The sequence below is a fragment of the Pantherophis guttatus genome, chromosome 3 (assembly GCF_059756535.1).
Source record: "Pantherophis guttatus breed Tessera chromosome 3, ASM5975653v1, whole genome shotgun sequence".
Lineage (NCBI taxonomy): Eukaryota > Metazoa > Chordata > Lepidosauria > Squamata > Colubridae > Pantherophis > Pantherophis guttatus.
The window spans coordinates 112,668,634-112,691,351 of NC_142065.1; the positions used below are offsets into that span (position 1 = coordinate 112,668,634).

General features: G+C 39.8%; 1 protein-coding gene across 6 annotated transcripts in view; it reads right to left on the bottom strand.

The window, feature by feature from the left end:
• The window catches only part of LOC117661258 (5'-AMP-activated protein kinase subunit beta-2), a 118,874-nt gene that overhangs the window by 69,677 nt on the left and 26,479 nt on the right, over positions 1-22,718 (bottom strand). Inside the window, exons 1-6 of one of the 6 annotated variants that reach the window (XM_034409912.3) lie at positions 18,543-18,681; positions 17,989-18,052; positions 15,495-15,582; positions 7,095-7,257; positions 6,639-6,805; positions 546-639 (exon numbers count right to left, since the gene is read on the bottom strand). In XM_034409912.3, the coding sequence (XP_034265803.2) occupies positions 546-639; positions 6,639-6,805; positions 7,095-7,250 (417 nt within the window). In that variant the 5' untranslated portion in view covers positions 7,251-7,257; positions 15,495-15,582; positions 17,989-18,052; positions 18,543-18,681. Of the gene's footprint in view, positions 1-545; positions 640-6,638; positions 6,806-7,094; positions 7,258-10,935; positions 11,084-15,494; positions 15,583-17,988; positions 18,053-18,542; positions 18,750-22,718 lie in introns of those variants that run through there. The other 5 variants (XM_034409914.3, XM_034409911.3, XM_034409915.3 and 2 more) reach the window with 5 other exon arrangements.

A 22,718-nucleotide genomic window follows, 5' to 3' on the forward strand; every position in this document is an offset into this window, starting at 1 on the left:
AGGTGTTTTTCTCTCTGGGTTGACCACAACTGCAGAGCTAGCCTAATGTTAGTTTGCCGCAATTTGATCCCTTAGGAAAAAAAGACCCCATGACTCCATTTGGTTAAAGCAAAGTGTTCTTTTACTTTAGGTGTCAGCTGCAGTAAAGTGAGGCTAACTCTGAATTTTCCCATGCTCACAAGATACAGAAAGGTTTGCCCGCAACCCATCCCTCCCCCGCATGACCAGTCCGTTTCCAGCCAATATGTTTTGAGAACGCTGAGATGTTTGGAGTAATCTATATGTTTTCTCAGGGTGCCTGGCCTTGGGATGCTGGTACAAACTGGATCTGGGCTGCTCCAGTATTTATCACCTGTCATTCCCTCCTCTCTATCCATCATGTACACACACAGCTTTATTGCCCTTCTGTCCTCCACCTCCCCACCTCCTTTCAACCTTTGATGGCAGGATGCCTGTGAGGTGCCAAGCCTTACCTCATCCATACTCATATTTTGCAGGGCCTCTCAGCCATCAGGGTGAAGACAGATGGAAGAAAATAGAATTACCTCAGAGGGATCATGAACCCACTGGCCATCTACAAAGAACTTGTACTGGTGTTCACCTTCAGGAAGATCCAGAATAGCAACAAAGTCATTATGGCTGAAAGAAGAGAGTAATCCACAGTGAGAAACACAGCACATATATACATGCAAGAAAATGGCCTGTCTTGATTCTTTTATCTAGCTTGGATAAAATCAGCAAGACAGACTCAGCCATAGACAAACTCAGCCAAAGTAAAAGATGAAGATTGGTTTAAGCAGCTTCAACTGTTTCAAAAAGAATATGCACAGCTACTTCATGAAAGTTTTCATTAATGAACCTAAAGGCGACCTACCAAATTAATGAAAATGGAAATAGTCACTTTCTAAACTGTGAGACAATTATGCAGTGGAGCACCTGCCTCCTGAAGTTATAGTTACTTCCAAGAAAAGTTTGGGTGGCCTTTTTTCCAAGATGAAATGAGGATTCCTGCAATGGGCAGGCAGTTGGATTAGATGATCTCAACGATTCCCTCTAATCCTATGGAACTGATTTAACAGGGCTGCTCAAAAAATAATTTGTAAACAAAGAAAGTAATCAAATAATCCCTTTAGAATGAGATGGGAGCAGGTCAAAGTGAGTCTGGCCATTCTGGATAAGCACTGACCTCCCAGATGGCCAACTGCAAGGAGTTCATCTTAACCATCTGAACTTATCTTCAACCAGAATGAAGCATATCTACACAGTCCTAATCTAAATGGGAGGACTAATATATCCATCACAGAACTTTCTGCCTCATTTCCAACCACTTCCCATATTTGTACCTATTTCTCTACTAGTATCAAATAGAGAGTTTGATAGATTTGGGAGCAGTGGGACAGAGCAGATTTTCAGAAGACCAGCATTCATCCTTAATTGCTAAACCTTTACACTTCAGACTTGCTTTTTTAAACTAGACTCTCACTCTGTCAACATTTCAAAAATAGGATTCTTCAGGGCAATAGCCTAGTACCATCTTGCAACACAAATGGCAATGTAAGTTCTGGTGCCCCAAAAGAAATACTAAGCCAAAGATGATGTTCATCAGTTTCTCCTTTTATAAGTCATGTCATATTTTTTATTTCTTCATAAAGCAGCATCTTTTTGAAAAGAAAAATAGTCACAGAAGAAAGATCAACCGTGGTAAGTTTCAAATGTTATTGCTTAATAAAAAATGATAAATAATTTGAAACTTGGGTGTCCATGTTTCTTTAATTGGATACTCCCTATGTCAACTTGAAACTGAAGCACACAAGAATGGCACAAGTGCAATAAGGTACCAAGTACTGATTTGGATGTTGAAATATTCAGAGACACATTTCATTTCCTAATTGTTCATGGATATTATTCAAGCTAGTTATTGAAGACAGTTTCCCCCTCATTTAGTGAAGCTTGAAAGAGCAGTCTAATCACTGCAACATCTATCACTGTTATGCTGCATTCTCTATTTAATTCTGAATCTAGAATGCTGTCAAAGTGCCAATGTATAGAGGCATTCCATTTTTTAGAAGGAATCTGGTGAATATTCCTTTGCTTGTGGAACAGCAGCAGCACTTAGACTTATATACTGCTTCACAGTGCTTTACAGTACTCTCTAAGACAGGGGTCCTCAAACTTTTTAAACAGGGGGCTGATTCACAGTCCCTCAAACTGTTGGGGGGGGGGCGAGCTGGCTGGGTGGGCGTGCCTAGGTGGTAATGTGATTGGGTGGGCATGGCCAATTCAACTGTCCATTTTATGCCTTTCTCCTTCCTAAGCTGTACTTGCTCAAGCCAAGGAATCTATTTACTTAATTAGATCCACCCCCCCAAAGGGAAAAAGAGCACAAACTTTCTTGCCACTTGCCTAACTTCATTACAACAGCAGCTTCAGGCTCCTTAAAATAGGCCATTGAAAAAGGAATAAAACAAACAGGATTGCCTTCAAAAATGTGTGTGGTCATCTGATCATATGTTTCAGATGACCACACAATAAACCAGACTGAGAACTGCAGCAATTAAGACTGCAACTAAAATCCCCAAGATGGACTTGAGAGACATTGGAAGCAGGCAGAAGGCGAGAATCAACACAACACCCCCCCCCAAGCATCCAATGGCGAATTAAGGAGGGATAATGGTCCCTCAGACTGTTGGAGGCCAGACTATAGTTTGAAAAAAACATGAACAAACTTCTATGAACACTGCACATATCTTTATTTGTAGTGCAAAAATGTTAAATAATACAATATTTAAAATGAAGAACAATTTTAACCAACAAAAATATACTACCAATTCAATGGGAAGTGTGGGCCTGCTTTTGGCTGATGAGAAAGTCAATGTCCGGTTCCATATTTGTCACTGCCAGTCATAACAAGTGATGCAAGTGTTCATCAATTAGTCTGGATCTGGTTGGAGATTTCAGTTATTTAATTTGGGAAAAAGTCTGTTCACAGATATAGGTGCTACCAAAGATGGTTACCATTTTGAGTACATGGTTCCTGAGATGAAGATATGTCTCAGAGGGGAGAGATGCATAGAAATCAGTAAGGCTGCTTGACTTGAATGTGTCTTTCAGAGAGAGAGTCACAATTCTTAGTTCAACCAGTTCCATTTGGTAAATTGGATCAATAATTTCGATGTCAACAGAAAATGGGTTCCGGAAAAGCTGTATGTCCTGTTCATGTGCACGAAGCTCTTTAAATCTAATTTGAAACTCCATTTGCAACATTTCCAGTGAATCCACACACTTTTTGTTTGGGAACGCAACTGTTGGTTTTTCAGCCAACAGCTTTTGAGTAGTAGGGAGATAGCAGAAGTTTTCCTCCTTCGCTTATTTAATGAGGAGGCCCAATTTTACTTCAAATGCCTTCACATCTGAAAGCATATCAGATGAGTTTCCCCTTTCCTTGAAGTTGCACATTCAAACTATTCAGTAGCTCTGTTACATCTGTCAGAAAGGCAAGGTGCCATTTCCATTCTTCATCTTTGAGCTCTGCTACCTCTTTGTTTTTTAAAATTAGAAAAGCAGAAACCTGTGGAAGTAAGTCATAGAAACATTTCAAAACTTTCCCTCGACTCAGCCAACAGACTTCTGTGTAGTACAAAATCTCTCCATTGGGAACATTTAGCTCAGACAGAAATTCCTGAAACTGTCTGTGGTTTACTGCATGTGCCCTAATGAAGTTAACACAAGATACCACAACTTTCATGACAGAGTCCCATTTCAGTGACTTACAACATAGCGCTTATTGGTGGATGAGGCAGTGTATGGCTATTGGATGTAAATGGTTGTGTTTGTCCATCTCTTTGTTAATGCATGCAACCACTCCTTTCATACATCCCATCATGGTAGGAGCACCATCAGTTGTCACACTGGCTAGTTTAGCCCAATCCAGCTTCAAATCATTCACAGTTTGGTGGACCTTTTCAAAGATATCCTCTCCTGTTGTTGTTCCTTTGATGCTTTTCAGTGCAGCAAGTTCCTCTGTGACTTCAAAACAATCATTTGTCCCACGAATGAAAATTAGAAGTTGTGCAGAATCACGAACATCATTGCTTTCATCGAGTGCCAATGAAAAATAGCGAAGTTTATTTGAGGAGTTTTGCAAATGCTGATGCAAATTGTCCCCCATTTCTTCAATCCTTCTCGTGATTGTAGGTCCTGTACTAAATAAAACAGCCTTCTCTTCTCTTTAGTAACAGAAAGAAGGCATTCTTTAACAAATTCTCCCTCTACAAATGGTCTGCCAGTGCGTGCTATTAGCTTGGCAACTTGAACACTTGCTCACAGTGATGACATATTTACCTGCTTCTGCTTCACAGAAGCATTTTGCTGCGTTGTCAATCTATTTTTCAGTTTTAATATTTTATCTTTTCTTGCTTGTCTGATCAAACAATCATATTTGTCTTTATGTCGAGTCTCATAATGTCGACGCAAATTGTATTCTTTGAACACAGCCACTAAATCCTGGCATATCAGACAAACAGCTCTTTCCTTGTACTGCATGAAAAAGTAATCATAAGTCCACTGTTCTTTGAAGATGCTGCACTCAGAGTCAATTTTTCTTTTCTTTGACATGTTTCCTAGGGATGCAAAATTGCTATTAGTAAGATACCAATAATTATAGAGCTACAAAAAATAGGGATCACTATAGCACAGAAGTAATGATAGGCTGAGAGAAGCAGTCAGTGAATGCTCCTTCCTTCTCCTCTCTATGGGCCCATGTGGTTCCTTCCCCTTTGGTTCCAGCCAAAGCCTTTGGGGCTCTTTGCAAGTAGCCAAAGCAGGACCTGTGAGTATCTGCCAACAGGGGAGGTGGCCAGGGAAGGGATAGGAGACCAGACTACTTTTTTAAAAATTATTTGGGATTACAAGGCTAAAGGTCTTTTAAGCCTGAAGGAGAATTCAAACTGATTGGTTTTTTGCCACACTTGTGCCTGTGTATCCACACACATGAAAGCTACCAAAATTGTTCAGCAACCAATTTGGTGGATGTACTTTATATATGGCAAAATCAAAGCAGTGGGTGAATTCTCCTTTAGGCATTATACTGCAGTTGCATTTGAATTAGTGTTAGCCAACTTCAGCTGATTTTGCAAAAGCTAGGAGACATGAAGACATATCCCCCACCCACCCACTTTTAAAGTGCTACTTTAAAAGCAGCCCCTTCCCTACTCAAACACTGGCACTGGTTCACATGGCTGTGAAATTAAGGCTTTTAATTTAAGGCAACAATTTTGCAAGCTCAGAGAAGGCAAGCACCCCCATCCCCCATTCAAACTGTGAAAAAGATCCCATTTAAATTGTTTTCAAAGGCTTTTAATTTAAGGCAGCACTTTTGCAAGCTTTTCAAGCTGCACCAGCGATATCACCCCTCACTGGCCCTCCCCCACACCCTTCGGCCTTACCTTCGGCAGTAGCTGTGTGATCAGAAGTACAGCTCAACCGGTGAAAGAAGTGTGACTGGAGTGGATGCTCGCTGGAAGTTAAGGCCGAGGGTAAGGGGGTGGGGCTTAATACCACCACTCCGCGGGCCGGATGCTTTGCATTGGCGGGCCATATCTGGCTCACGGGCTGTAGTTTGAGGACCCCTGCTCTAAGCAATTTACAGATTCAGCATATTGCCTCCAAACAATCTGGGTCCTCATTTTACCAATCTTGGAAGGATGGAAGGCCGAGTCAACCTTGACCCGGTAAGAGTCTGGGAAGACACCTGTTTTCTGGCTGTAAGGATTTACACTTGGGGACACTAAGATGTTTGAAAGGGGGAGAGAATGAAAAAAACTACAGATGGTCTATGGAGACAAAATCTGACAAAACATTCAATACTTTTCACATATCATTAGTTTTAGAGCCTGAAAGTTAAGCTGGAGTTTACAAGTACTCTCTATGTACTGCTATATTGTAAGCAGCCCAGAGTCAGCCTTATAGGCAGCACAAAAGTTTAATAAATGAAATGGAATAGAATGGAATGGAATAGATAAGCCAGAGTGAGAGACACTGAGTTCCTTTGTGGTGGATAATATAAGTTGTATTTGACTGTATTTGATTGTATTTGACTTTGTATGGAACCTAATACTGTCCCATAAGCCAATAGAGAACTATAACTCTATTTCCCCCTTATTCTCAACAAAAATACTCTTACCCTGACGTGATCTGAAGTTAAGATGAAATAGATTAAAACCTCATTTCAGTATTTTTTGGAAAAGAGATTGACATATAACTAATGTTCATTATTTGCTGCTTTATAAACTAGCCCAGTCTGGTTCCTGTAAGATTCTTGGCGCCCACAATGACTTAAAAGTATAGAAGGTCATTCAAACATATTTTTTCATATAGACATGTTTTTCATTCAGATCCAGAAAGCATGGATCTGCTCTCATTAAAAAATGTTCTTTTATATTACCTGTTAGGAATCCTCCATTTCTGATATCTGATTCATTTCAGAATTTCTACATGAAAACAGCACATTTTAGTTGGGCTTAAAGTATTTAAAGCCAATGCTTCTTGCCTTGTGTAGAATAAGAATCAAACAATGCTCTCCTTTCATAAATAATATTGAGCAAAGTTTTTAAAAAGAATCACATATCACCCTGTTTTACCTCTTAATGAGAGGAATCTTAGCACTCCAATTGTTGAAAGAACCTGAGATGAAAACTTCTTTGCCTCCATCAGTCCAGCGGATGACTGTGGGACGAGCCTGCTGGGATGGTTTAACTGACTCATCCAAGTCATGGTGCCATGATACAAACTCTTTTTCTCCAGGAAGCTGCAGAAAGAGAGCAAAAGTTATATCTTGTCCAAGTCTTCTTGAAAATTGAAATCTTATTTACTAGATTTAGGAATAATCAAGTAATGCGTGAGCACTTTTTGAAGTTATTTTAAGCTTTATAAAGGAGAGTAATCTAGAGAATTATCTAAGGGCCATAAAATGGCTAATTATGTCATAAATCATTATTATAATCAAATCTGTAACTGTGTATATCAGAACAAGTACTAATGTTAGAAAACCATAAAAAGCATCATCCATAAAAAGCATCAAACCATAAAAAGCATACCTTAGATTCATGGGTGCTGAAGATGTTGGGGTCATCAGTGCTGCCAACCATGATCTTGTGTGAATGATCTTTGGCATGGTGGATGGCTCCCTCTGAGCGATGAATCTTGGAACTGTGACGCTCACCTGACATCCTTTCACTTGTGGTGTTCCCCATGGCTCCACTGCAAGATAGCAACAGAAAAGAATTAGGGCCAATTACAATTGTCACAGACATAATGTAGTCCTGTATTTCCAAAGAAGCCAGAGAGGAGTACTGCATTTTCTTACAGGTGGTGGGGGAGACAATACATTTCTTCAGCCATGGGACAGAATGTGAATATATAAATATTCCAGAGAGATGTCTAGACTCTACTTTAAGACACTATTTGGAAACCTTAAACAATTTGAGAATGATCGAAGAATTGGAAAGAAATAAAGAAATCCTTTTTTTTTTCTTCTCTCTTTTTAAATTTCAAAAAAACACACAAAAAGAATGGATAATAAGCTTTAAAAAAGAAGTGATGTACAAATAAAAGAAAAAAAAGGGGGGGAGAAGTGAGAAGAGTTATTTAAATTTGTACTGGACTTTAAATATGATTTGGTACTTTTAAACCTAAAAGAAAAAGAGAAGCTAAATAAGATTGTTATTAATTGAAACAAAATGGATACTTTTTAAACAGCTGGAAATTGTGGATTGCAGAGACACACGATCTGGAGTAAAAACGAATATTGATGACCGGATCAAAGCTCTGTTCTGAAAAGATGTAATTTGTGTGTTTGGGGGGAAAAAAAAACTTTTTGCAAAAAAAAAGCACTATATGAAAAGAAGTCTACTATCTCCCAGGATAACTGGTTCGACTGCCAAACTGGTCTTACATTGGGAAAGTTTTCCTAACATTGGTGGGAAATCCATTCGTCTTCTAATTGATTCAAGTTATTTGAAGAATCCCATCATATCCATCATCACTCATCTCTTCTCAAAGTAAACATATCTAGTTTCTTCGTTCTCTCTTCATAAGACATAATTTCTTTATTATATTGGTTGTCCTGCCATTCAACCTGTTGTAAAGGTTCCAACTGATGAACCCAAGCAAATCAGAACTTTGAGGTCAAGCACTTCCTCAAAGAACTTATTTATTGGATAAAACATATCGGTACACTTCAAAGGATAGCCAACTCTGACTTTCCCCGCAGTTACAGTATAGTTAAAACCAGTAATGACCCCTTCCCTCCAGTGTCATTAACCATGTTGCTCAATTAGGTGGCGGACTTCTCATGTATTCATCTCCTCCTTCCTTCATCGCCCAGGAGATGACCTTGATTCTTATAAGAAAGATCTATGTTGTGTCTAGCAATGCATTCCAGCCTACTTCCCCCCTCCCATGCAGTGTGGCAACATTGAATCAGGAAAATGGCTTCTGCAAAGTTCAGTTTGACATCAACACCTGTTTCATAATCTCTGAATCCTTAAAGGGTATTGCTCAAACCAATGACAGCACTTCACCAATAATTTGGACTATGTTTCTTGAAACCAGATCTCTCTTTCTGAGACTTGCTTGTGTAACCAGACATTCAGTTCCACTATTATTAGAACAGAACAGAAAGGAATCGTAAGTCTGGAAGAAACCTTGGAAGTCTTCCAGTCCAATCCCCTGCCAAAGGCAGAAGACCATATACCATCCCAGAAAAATGGTTGTCCAATATTTTCTTGAAAACCTCCAGTGATGGGGCATCTACAACTCTGGGAGGCAAGCTGTTCCACTGATTAATTGTTCTTACTGTCAGGAAATTTCTCCTTAGTTCCAGGTTGGATTTCTCTTCAACGAACTTCTACCCATTGCTTCTTGTCCTACCCTCAGGTTCTTTGGAGAATAGGTCCACCCCCTCTTCTGTGTGACAGCACCTCAAGTACTGGAAGAGAGCTATCATGTAACCTCTAATCATCCTCTTCATTAGGCTAGACATATCCTGTTTCCCCCAAAATAAGACATCCCCTGATAATAAGCCCAATCGGGCTTTTGAGCATATGGCAATAAGGCCAAACGCTTATTTCAGGGTTAAAAAAATATATAAGACAGGGTCTTATTTTTGGAGAAACATGGTAGCTAGTTTCCTTAATCATTTATTTAGCCTCCAGACTTCTCCTCATCTTTGTTAGTCTTTTCTGCACTTTCTAGGATCTCAGCATTTTTTTTATTGACCAGAATTGGATATAGTATTCCAGATGTGGCCTCACTAGTGCAATATAAAGAGGTACTATCACTTCTCATGATCTTGATGCTATTCCTCTGTTGATCAACATTTTGCATCAACATTTTTGGCAGTTGCAGCACACTGCTGGCTTATACCACTAGGATACCCCGATCCCTCTCAGTTAGTACTGTTGAGCTAGGTACTGGCTATTCTGTACCTTTGCATTTGGTTTTTCCTGCCTAAGTGCAGGATCTTACTTTCCTCACCACCTAGCTGCATCTTGCTAGTTAGGGATCAAGCTCAAGTCTGTCAAGATCCTTCTGATTCTTGAGTCTGTCTTCCAAAGTGGTAGCAACTCCCCCTAGCTTTGTTATCTGCTAATTTGATGAGCACTCCCTCTATTCCCTCATCTAGATCATTTATGAAGATGTTGAAGAATACAAAACTTTGAGGTGCACTGCATGTTCCCTCCATGTAGATAGTTTCCTCAAAGACCACACACTGAGTGCAGTTGGTCAGCCAACTATGAATCCATCTATCCCATACGGTTTTATCTTATCTAGAAGTAGGCTGTGATCTACTTTGTCAAATGTCTTAATTAAGTTTAAGTAAATTACTGTATGTCAACAACATTTCCTTGACTTAGTCACTTTATCAAAGAAGGCAATAAGATTTGTTTGGAACAGTTTTTAAAACAAACCCATGTTGGCTTCTATTAATCACCTTGTTCATTTCTAGCTTCTTGCAAATCTGCTACTTATTTTTTTTCTAGGATTTTGCTGCCTATTGATGTCAAGCTGATTAGTTTGTAGTTTCCTGGTTGCAATTTTTTTCCCTTTTTTGAAAATTGGAACATCACCTCTTTTCCAATCTGCCAGTTTACCCGTGCTCCAGGGGCTCTGAAATATTTTGTTCAGTGGTTCCAATTATCACCATCAACTTTGAATCGAACCTGGCAAAAGCCATTTTTCTATTCCTCAGTTGCCACACAGAGGGGGGTGGGGAATGAAATATGTTGCTAGAAAAAAACACGTAACTTTCTCATGGGAACCAAGGTCATCTCTATGGGTGTGGATAGAGATGGGGAGGAGTGCCTGGAGAGCCTGCCAATTAACCTAATTGGCAAACATGACCTGTGACTTAGAGAGGGTGTTATTTCCTATTTTAATTATACTGAAACTGTGGAAAGAGACTTCCGGTTGGTGACTTGTGGCGACATGGCATGGTAAGAGCGATCGCTCCTTCCCACTGCCACTTAACGCTACGTTTTGGGGACCCTTCGAGGCGTGGAAGCCTGGAGGGCTTCGCGGACAATAGTGGGGCTTCAGTGAGTCGAATGGTGGAGCGCAAACCCACCCGGCGGGACCGATATCCACTGTCAATCTAACGGAGCGCGTCTGCCTGTTAATGGCAGACTCGAAGCCACGATAGCTAACGAGACGGGAAGCAAAAATTCCGGGAAAGAGAGGCGGAGTGTACTTGTAACCACTTCTTCTAGAGCACGCCTGAGATCGGCAAGAGCTTTGCTGGCTGGGTCGGATCGAAAGGTCTCATAGGAGGAAAAAGCGGTGACTGAAAGAAAGAGGAGGATTTGACAGCTGATAGGATCGCAGACAGGCCGGCAAGAAACAAGAAGGAGAGATTGGCAAGCGGAACAGCGGTGCTACCTGATTTGGATGTAACTTGCTGTGTGGATCGATCAAGAGAGCTCTGAAGACGTAGGAAAGAGATTTTGCTGATTGGAAAGGAGAACGACCGGAAATTAGGACTGGAAGTGCAACCATACTTGATACCAACGAGAAGAACAACGAAGAGCTAGAGAGGAAAGAAGGAGTACCAGGAAGTGACAAGTGGAATAATTAAACTCATTCTCATAAGATTCTAAAGAAGCGAGAAATAAAACTATCATACTTTCCTGCACAGACTTTAACAAGTGTGGTTCCTGAAGGGACTAAGAAGAACTGAATAAAAATTTGTACCTACATAGATTATTATTAGTTTAAAATTAGTCTATATTTACAATATATTTATATCTATTTTTTCTTCTTTATACATTTAAAGTATTTAAAGTATCTATATAAGTATTTAAAGTATTTACGTATTTAAAGTATTAAAAATATCAATATAACGTAGCTAATTAACATATTTACAAAGTTGAATATAACTCGTATTGCATCAAATAACTAGTGTATTATAAGGTTAAATATCTGCATAGTCATATTAGGATCTATTCTCTTTTCTTGTTTTCCTTTTTTTTTGCTTGTTATGTGCATAGATTGACTATATTGCCTAATATTATTAAGGATTATTTTTTTTTTAACAGTGATTTATCTTATAATATTAATTAATGAATTGTTTACTGATTGGCTATTGAGCATTAACTTACTGGCCTCCTGCTGACTATATATATATATATGTACTGAGAGCCTTTTTATGAATTGAGAATTTAATTAATTGATAATCAGAATTTAAGCTAAATAAGAAATATTGTCTTTAAACTGTTTGATTGTGCTATTTAATATTTGTCTGCAAATTGGGAATATTTTAAAACAATTCCTAGTCCTGTTAATCTAAGTAAAGGGAAAAACAATTAGTGGATGATTATTTGGAGGAACATAGAAAAGATAGTCAGAGAACAGGCGAAAGTGTTGAGGGAGATGACAAGTCTTGCATCCACTGTGACAAAAACAGGAAAGAAAGTAACCTCCAGCTTCTCAAACCCCACAATTACAATGTCGTCCCCTGCAACCCAAAAGTCGATAGAAGCGCTATCAAAAAGCGAGAAATCATCAGTGATTCCAACAATGCAAGCGATGCAGTTGTCATTAGCAACGATTCAAGAGACAATGCTCTTAATGCAAGAGAAGATGTCCAGCAATCATCAAGAATTGAAAACAGACATACAAAGCATTAACCAGAAAATGAGTGACATACAACAAGCTATACAAAAGAACGAACAGAGAATACAAAAAATGGAATCTAAGATTGAACAACAAGAGAAGAACCTAGAGACAGTAGATCAAAAATTTATGGCCCAGAACCGGGATCTGGAAGATTCGATTACGCAGCTGGAAATGGATAGAGCTTCTTTCTATCTGCGTTTCCAAAACATTGCAGAAGATAAGGACGAAAACCTGGGCCAAGTAATGGCAGAATTAATAGCGGAGGTTCTTCAACAAGATACAGACGACATAATAAAAGAACTGGACGAGGTGTACAGGGTACAGACGAACTACGCCAGACGGAACAAACTACCTAGAGAGGTACACATAAGATTTGCACGGAAGAAAGTTAAAGATATTTTTTATAAAATGGTAAAGGAAGAACCAATCAACTATAAGGAAAGGGAGGTGGTTGTCTTTAAGCAAGTGCCGAGGAGGGTGAGAGAACAACGAAGAGACTATAGATTCCTCGCCATACAGTTGAACAAAAGGAATATACTCTTCAGATGGACCTTGCCAGAGGGTATGCTGGTTACATTGCAAGGGAGGAAAATTAAAATAAACAGCCTGGTGGAGGCTCAAGAATTCCTTGACCAACTGAGAGGGTCAGAAGATGAACAGAGTAGTAAAGAGGAATTGGAAGCAGCTACCACAGAAGAGAAACTCACCCAAAGAAGATCCAAAGAAGGGACCCCGGAGGGGAAAGAGAGTTTAGAGGAGAAAGAGAAGGAAGAGAAAGAAAGCAGAGAAGCAGGGAAGAAACAAAGACCACAAAGAGCGGTTTGAGCAAACACCAACCTTAAATTCAAGTAAAACAACACAAGGCAAAAAGGATGGATGATTGCAAAATCCTATCGATCAACGTAAATGGACTTAATGATTATAAAAAAAGAAAAACTTTCTTTAATAAATTAGTCACTCAAAATGTAGATATAGTCTGTCTCCAGGAGGTACACATTAAACAAGAAGACAAAAAATATTTGGAATATAAAAAATTGGGGAATCTTTATACCTCCTTAGCTATGAAAAAGAAGAGAGGGGTGGCACTATATATCAAAAAAGAGATAAAAACAGAATTGAAATATGCAGATCCAAAAGGTAGATTACTAATAGTTGAAATTAAGAGAGGCAACTCTCCAATATTAATAGCAGCGATCTACGTTCCAAACAAAAATATGAAAGAGTTTTACAATAAAACGCGAGAAATAATAAGGAGAATGGATAATAACAATATTTGCATCATTGGGGACTTCAATGGAGTGGTAGACGCAAATAAAGATCATAAAAGACCCAGAGGACAAAAGAAAAAAAGGAAAAATCTACCAAAAACCTTCTTCAACTTAGTCGATGAACTAAATCTCGTAGACATTTGGCGAACATTACACCCCAATAAAAGACAGTACACTTTCTATTCTAATCCTAATAAATCATGGTCTCGAATAGATATGATGTAGGTGAGCAGGAATATGGGAATGGACATTGTATCAGCAGAGATCTTACCCAACACCTGGGCAGACCATAACCCACTGGAAATTAGATGGAAGAGTAGATATAAGAGAAAGAATACGAGATGGAGAATGAACATACAATTCCTACGAGACAAAAAAATATTGATAAAGTTAGAGGGGAGCTAACAAACTTTTTTGAAGAAAATGAAAAAGAACCAATGGATCGGGGAATAATCTGGGATACGATGAAGGCCTATTTAAGAGGCCTAATGATAGCATACAGAGCATACAGAAACAAAGAGAGGAGAGAAGCTCAAAGAACATTGCTAGAAGAACTGGCAAAGGCAGAGAAAGAGGCACAACAAAACCCTGATAATGAAACAATAAAAGAAAATTGGATGACCATTCGTCATAAACTAAATATAATGGATCAAGAAAAATTAGCACATGAAATTAAGAGAACAAAACAATATTGTTTTGAGAACGCCAATAAGCCAGGCAGGTGGTTGTCCTATAGAATTAAAAAAGAGAGAGAGAAAGGAATTATTTTCCAATTAGAGGACCTGGAAGGCCACATTGTAACCAAGGAGGAAGAAAAACTGGAAATAGCATGCGAATACTATGCGTCTTTATATAAAGAAGAAGATATTCCCAAAGAGAAAGTAAAACAATATCTATTGGAGGAGGGAATGCCACAGATCGGAGAGGAGGAAAAAGAGATGTTGAATAAAGAGATTACATTGACAGAGTTAAAAACAGCAATTGCCAAACTGAAAAAGAATAAATCTCCGGGCCCGGATGGATTCCCAGGGGAATTATATAAAAACTTAGAATTAGAAGACATTCTACTTCCAAGAATGCTTGAAATTTTTAATGAGGCCCTACTGAAAAATAAAATACCAGAATCTTGGAGAGAGGCTTATATTACACTCCTACCAAAAGAAGGAACAGATACCAAATTGATACAGAATTATAGGCCAATTTCTCTTCTCAATATTGATTATAAAATATACATGAGCATATTAGCGGAAAGACTAAAAAGAATCCTCAATAAGATAATACATAGTGACCAGAATGGATTCCTCCCAGGGAGGCAAATTAGGAATAACACAAGGACGATTCTGGATGTGATAGAATATTATGAGAAACACCCGGACAAAGAGGTGGCATTAGTTTTTTTAGACGCCCAGAAGGCCTTCGACAATTTGAATTGGGAATTTATAAAGCAACAAATTGATATAATGGGATTTGGACAAAATTTTGCAAACACAATAAACACGATTTACGAGAAGCAAAGGGCTAACATCTTAGTAAACGGCGAACTCACTAAAACATTTCAGATCAGTAAAGGAGTAAGACAGGGATGCCCAATGTCACCACTTCTGTATATATTGGCACTAGAAGTGTTATTAAAGAAGATTAGGGAGAGTGACCAAATTAAAGGGCTCAAAATCAGGAAGGAAATATATAAAGTCCAAGCGTTTGCGGATGATGTCGTCTTAATCATGGAAGAACCGGTGGAAACAGGCATACAAATATTGGATGTACTTGACAAGTATGGAGAAGTAGCGGGGCTCAAATTAAACAAATCTAAAACCAAAATGCTCACCAAAAATATGACAAAAAATCAGAAAGAAGCCCTGGAGGAATCCATGGGAATACAAATTGTGAAGAAAGTTAAATACCTGGGAGTGTGGATCTCAACAAAATATTCAGCCCTCAAAGAGGACAATTATGTCCCTTTGGTAAAAAGCATAAAACAAGACTTAGAGAAATGGGGGAAGCTCCAGATTTCCTTTTTAGGGAGGATAGCGACAATCAAAATGAGTGTCTTACCTAAATTGTTGTATCTGTTTCAAACGGCGCCAATTAAATTAGACAAAAAAATTTTCAGAGAACTTGATGCCATCATTAGGAAATTTATCTGGGGAGGAAAAAAGCCAAGAATAGCAATTAGGAGTTTACAAGATAAAAAAGATAGAGGAGGGCTTGGACTACCTATTTGGGAAACTTATCATAAAGCAGCAATTCTAAAAGAATTGGTTAAAAGATTGGGCGACCTTGGCGAACAAAAGAATTTTAACGTTAGAAGGGCATGATCTTCAGAAAGGCTGGCATGCCTTCCTATGGGAAACAGGGAAAAAAACAAAAACATACTTTAATAAACACAAATTGAGGGATATATTGAAGTTAACCTGGGAAGAAATAAGACGAAAACATTATACTAAAATCCCCAGTTGGCTCTCAACTATGGAGGCGATAATATACCCAAACGTTCTGGAACTTGATAAAATGGTGAAATATAAAGAAATATTAGACGAGGCAGGAAATCTCAAAACAATAGAACAGTTAAAAGAACAAGATACTCACATAGAATGGTGGACATACGCACAGATAAAATCAAGGTACAAAAAAGATAAAGAACAATACGGTATAGAAATGGGTAGCAAAGATTTCGATAAGATTTGGATAAGCACGGACAATAAATTACTGGCTAAATTGTACAATTATTTGGTAGAATATGACCTGATGGAGGAGGTGGTTAAAGATCCAATGTTAGCATGGGCCAAAAATATTGGGAAAAATATAAATTTGGAAGAATGGGACCAAATATGGAATAACAATGTAAGACTCACCAAGGCAACCACATACAAGGAGAACCAGTATAAGATCTATAGGTGGCACCTAGCACCAGCTAGGATTGCCAAAATTTATCCCAACCTAAGTCCAAAGTGTTGGAAGTGCGGTCATCAGCAAGGCACTTTTTACCATTGCTGGTGGACCTGCCCTCAAGCTAAAAAATATTGGAAGATGATTGGCAATTGGCTTTCAGAAATAATAGGTGAAACTTTTGAATTAGATCCTAAAATATTCCTCCTGGGAATTCTGAAGACGGAAATGGTAAAAAAGAAGAAATACCTAGCAGTGCATATAATAATAGCAGCAAGAATCTCTTTTGCTCAACAATGGAAAGAGAAAAAAAATACCAACTAAGGAACAAGTAATCGGTAAAATAATGGAATGTGCCGAGATGAATAAATTAACGTTGGAAATCAATGACAGAGAAGATACTATTATAGCGTGTGGGACAATTGGTACGGGTGGTTAGAGAAGAGGAAAATGAAATAAAAAAAAAATGGAAGAGACTAGATTGAGTACAAGAAAATGGAAGAGACTAGATTGAGTACAAGAAATAGTCAAATGACATAGTAAGAGAAGATGTACCGTAGATTGTAGAAAGTAAAATGAAGTAAGGAAAGGTTATATAGGTAAGCAAAAGATATGACATGTATTTATTAATTTACCTTTAAAGACCTATTATATATATATATATATACATTAAGAATGATATAAGCACATATCAGTATAAGTACATATTTATATACTATGTAACTGAGTAGCAAAGATTATCTATATGTACATACATCTTTATTCTTATTTATTTCCTTTTCCTATACTATGTAACCGGATGGACAAAAACTGTATTATTATAATTTCTTAACAATAAAATATTAAAAAAAAAAAAGAAACTGTGGAAAACATTTAGAGTTGGCTTTCCATTTGATCGTGCCGATATGATGTGCCCAATAAATGAGTTTTTAGAGGAAGACCTCAGCCTCAGAGTTCTGATTTGCTTGGGTTCGTTAATCGGGATCATGACAATCACATCTGCCAGCTCCTTCAGAACTTTCTATTTGTATTCTATTTCTATTCCTAGGGATATTTTAGTGCATTTTGTGGAAATTGGAATTGATGCCTATAACTGAACATCCATTTAAGAAATATCAGTTCTATATTTGTATGGAATCCATATTTCCAGGTATGCATATACTGAAAGATAACTTAGTTAATAGTATACTAACCCTCTAGTATCTCTGGAAACAATTGTATCAGAAACATATGGGACATAATGCCTAAAAAAATATTTGACTTTTCCTATGCTAATTAACTTTATGGGGAAACTAAATTTTAAAAATTGGGGAAAATATGATATGAAAACATTGGTCGTAAGTGGAGATACTGATTTTGGATCAATTGATAAGTAATGAAGATGAATTTCTAACATGTTAAGAGAAAATTATTGTCTACATGGCAACATATGTAGTTATATTTGTTAATATTGTTTGGACTAGCATTATTCTTAGATTCTGAGACAGCTGAGATACTAGAACTTCTTAAATCCTTTGACACTAAAAAAAACCCTATTATTTTCTGTAGATACTTATCAATAAATGTGATATGGAAATGCTAAGAAATGAATGGAATAAATAGATTTCTATATTGCCATCTGAGACCGCTGAGTCATGTTATCTCAAATTCTATTTCTTACCTCGGACAAAATTCCTGGGAATCCGTCCTTGATCAGGCAAAGCTGGGCTTTTCTTGTCCTAATTCTATTTGTGGAAAAAAGCCAGGATGCATCTTTAACTGCAGAATATTTTTCTAAAACCATTTTTAAAGAATGAGACCAAAGTGTATCAACTCCTGCACAGTCCTGCGACCTTCCAAAGAAAGAAGAGGGCAGGCAAGAAGGATCCCACCATGACCGTTACGGGAAGAAGATACATAAACCGATTAGAGTTGCTAGCCTCAATTCCACTGAAATTCATGAGATTTAAGGCGCGCCACTTTTATCCCTCAGGGAGTCAATATAGCGCTCACACGTGCTCTCCGTGTCTTATCATACACACCGGAACCCCCACTCATTCAAGTGAGCGACGGGCAATCGGCGCTAGATTCCCAGATTGGCGTCACTCTGGGATGCGACGCCAGGAGCAGCCACTTTTTCGAGCAGTTCGCGGAGAACTGCCTTTCCCTACACTAAAACACGCGCCGCCTCAGACTTGACTCATCCATGAAACCGAGAATTTGTAGAACTTTTACCCTTATTTCTTCCTTGTGCTCGCTGGTTTCTTCCCCAGAAGAGCGCTATCCAGGCAAAGAATTCACCTGGATAATTATTCCCGACAGACTCCTGCTTATTCACAATCGCCTGATATCAAAATGACCAGAAATAGAAATCGACGGGCGGCGCGTGCGCAAAGCGCTAGACTTTTTTCTCCACTATGCGCCGGACAAAGCACGCCCAAAGGGCGATGACGACAATGGTAAAAGAGCGTTGGAAGCCATCGCGCTTCCTCTTACCAACAGAAATCTCCGAGAAAAGTAGCCCAGGAAAAAGGAAGGTTGCCATTTGATGTTGTCCTGATTTTTTTCAGTTACAATCGGGTAGACCTGGGCAAAAGGTAAGTAAAGATTGGGAATACAAAGCTCAGAGTAAGAAGCATCTTTCGGTAGCAAATTCTGGCATGGAAATTCTTTGTAAAGAGGCGCAGCTGAACGAAACTAATGATCCAGTAAAGCAACCAGCCGACCCTCTTGTTCTGCCTAACGAGCATGAAACAGAAAACCCTCTTAGCAGGACAAAAACTCTAACGTCAGGGAAAAAAAATATTCAGGCGCGAGAGCATGAGAAGAAAAAGTGGCTGCCGCTGAATATAGGAATCTCAGTGTCCATCTTTAAAGATAGAATGTGAAGTGCAAACTCTCCCTTGTTATCTACTAGTTGCTCGGATTTTTGCAAACCTCCTTATCCGGCCAGGCCAGAAGATTGGTTTTGTACCTGGTAATTGCAGCAGATTTATGTGCACCAAAATGGAGTAATAGTGAAATACCCACAATGGAGGAGTGGATTATGAAGATGGCAGAATTTTCAGAAATGCAAAATTGACCTGTTTGGTCAGGGATAAAACAATATGTACTTTTATATAAAAAAAACAACAACCTTGAAACCTTTTATGGACTTTCTGTTGAAAATTAAAAAAAGGGAAATGGTGATTTTTGGATCTACAGGAGGTCCTTCTCTGTATGCCTTCCTCCCTTTGGAACATTCTTCCTGCAGAAATAAAGGCGGTCCCTTGTTAGAAGGTCATGAAAACATATTTCTATCATTGGGCCTGGGTACTCCAGGTTGATTTGGAGCCAATCATGTGGCTTGTGTTTACTATCACACACATGTATGTGTGTTTAAGGGGTTTTTATATTGTTGATTTGTAATGTATGCCAGCTAGAGTCACAGTGTGTGAGTTGGGCAGCTATATTAACCTATTTAATAAATAATAAAATACAAGGAAAAAGGGAACCATGTAATCTAATCTTAAAAAGAGGAGTCATAATGACACTAACTGTTTAAAGAAGATTGGAAGTAGTTTCTTTAGATACTTTATATCTTTTTTTGTCCTAAATCTATTTGTGGAATAAATTTTTTGTATCTGTACTATTTCTTGCACTTTTTGTTACCCTTTATACATTTTCATGTCAATCTTTTATTTATATAAAAGTCATTAATAATATTTTTTTAAATGTTAGATAGTCCCAGGTCAGTGGACCTGTGAAGAAACAAACCTGTGGACCTGTGAAGAAACAAATGCCATCTTAGGCTCCTCCCAGTGTCACCATTCTGTTTTTGAGTGCCCAGGAGCAGGGAACATCCCCTCCCCCACTTCAGAGAATTCTGCACTCTGCCAAAGTAACCACCTTGTTGAGTAAATGCCAAGATGCTGAGTTTGAAAGCAAGTCAGACTTGCCCCAGTCTGATCCCTTAGGAAAGAAAGACCTCAACTCCATTTATTTATTTCTTATTTATTTTTCATATTTGTATACCGCCCTACTCCCGAAGGACTCAGGGCGGTGAACAGCCATAATAAATACAAATACATATAGAAGTTAAAAACTATTAAGAAACAGATTAAGTAATTTAGGCTCAAAGATTAAAAAACATCCAAATTTATCTAAAGAGGTTTAAAACCCAATTTAAAAGCCAGTTTAAAAGCCAATTAAAAAGGGAGAGTTAGGCCAGACCAGCCTGTTGGAATAGAAATGTTTTCAGGGCACGGCGAAATATGCGTAAGTCTTGGATGTTTCGTAACTCCGGGGGAAGCCCGTTCCAGATGGTAGGTGCCCCCACAGAAAAGGCTCTCCCCCTGGGGGCCGTCAGTCGACATTGTTTGGCCGACGGCACCCTGAGGAGTCCCTCTCTATGGGAGCGAACTGGTCGGTGAGAGGCTATTGGTTGCAGGAGGCGGTCTCGTAAGTACCCTGGTCCTGAGCCATGGAGCGCTCTAAAGATAGTAACCAAAACCTTGAAGCGCACCCGGAAGACCACTGGGAGCCAGTGCAGCTCACGCAGGAGGGGGGTTACATGAGAGCGCCACATTGCTCCCATTACCACCCGCGCGGCCGCATTCTGGACCAGTTGAAGCCTTCGGGTGCTTCTCAAGGGGAGCGCCATGTAGAGAGCATTACAATAATCCAGGCGTGAGGTGACAAGGGTGTGAGTGACCGTGCGTAACGAGTCCCGATCCAGAAAGGGATGCAACTGGCGAATCAGGCGAACCTGATAAAAAGTCTTCCTGGCTACGGCCGTCATATGCTCTTCAAAAGACAGCCGTGAGTCCAAGAGGATGCCCAAGTTGCGAACCCCATCTGTGGGGGCCAACGACTCGTCCCCAATAGTCAGAGATGGCGCCAACTGACTATATCGGGACGACGGAAACCACAGCCACTCGGTCTTGGATGGGTTGAGTCTGAGTTTGTTCCTCCCCATCCAGATCCGTACGGCCTCCAGGCACCGGGACATCACCTCGAGGGCATCATTGGGGTGGTCTGGGGTGGAGATGTACAGCTGGGTGTCATCAGCGTACTGATGGTACTTCACCCCAAAACCACGGATGATCTCACCCAGCGGCTTCACATAAATGTTGAATAGAAGGGGCGAGAGGACCGATCCTTGTGGCACCCCACATATAAGGGGCCTCGGGGTCGACCTCTGCCCCCCTGTCAACACAGACTGCGACCGGTCAGAGAGAAAGGAGGAGAACCACTGTAGAACAGTGCCCCCCACCCCCACCCCTTCCAACCGGTGCAGCATGATATCATGATCGATGGTATCAAAAGCCGCTGAGAGGTCTAATAGGACAAGGACTGAGGAGCAACCCCTGTCTCGAGCCCTCCAGAGATCATCAACCAATGCGACCAATGCTGTCTCTGTCCTGTACCCGGGCCTGAATCCCGACTGGAACGGATCTAGATAATTCGATTCATCCAGGTACTGAGGCAGTTGTCGTGCAACCACACTCTCAACAACCTTTGCAACAAAGCGAAGGTTGGAGACAGGACGATAATTTGCTAATACCGCTGGATCCAGGGAGGGCTTCTTGAGGAGGGGCCTCACCACCGCCTCTTTCAATTGGGGATCAGGACAACAGCCTTAAAGTGCCCAATTAAATTTCACCAGGTGGATGAAACATTAATTGGGGCGGTCCCTGCCACCCATATTACTGAACCGGTTAAATTAGAGATTGGGAAACATCATGAACTTATACGATTTATAGTAACCCCCAAAATGTCAGAATCTATCATACTGGGCCTGGCTTGGCTGGACAAATGGGGCCCCGCCATCAAATGGGAAGGTGGATACTGAAAAATCAGAATAGGGGTTGGCCCATTATTCCCTGCCCCTCCACCCAAAGAGCAGCCTACCCATAACGGCCAGCTGCCAGAAACAGCAGCGGTTTGTTCAGACGGGCCTCCAGGCGAACACCAGATTCGTAAGGTGTATGCAGACTTAGCTGAAGTTTTCAGTGAGGAGGAATGTAACTTCCTCCCCCCTCATCGGCCCATGGATTGCGCCATCGAATTAGAACTGGGAGCCAAATTGCCAAAACCCAGAATGTACTCCATGACACCTGCTGAAATGACCGAGTTGAGGAAGTACATTGATGACCTGTCCCATCAGAGTCCAAGCCTTCCCGAATTTGAGTGATTTTGTCATGCAGATACTGTACAAAATCCTCAGCTCTACCCTCCAAGGGGTCTTCCCGCGCTCCCAGATGGAGCAGGGAGTGGGTCACCCTAAACAGGGCGGCTGGGCGATTATCTGCAGACGCAATAAGAGCGGAAAAGTAGTCAGACTTTGCCGCTTTTATCGCCACTAGGTAGGTCTTAATATGAGACCTCACCAATGTTCAGTCAGATTCGGACTGGCTGGCTCGCCAACTG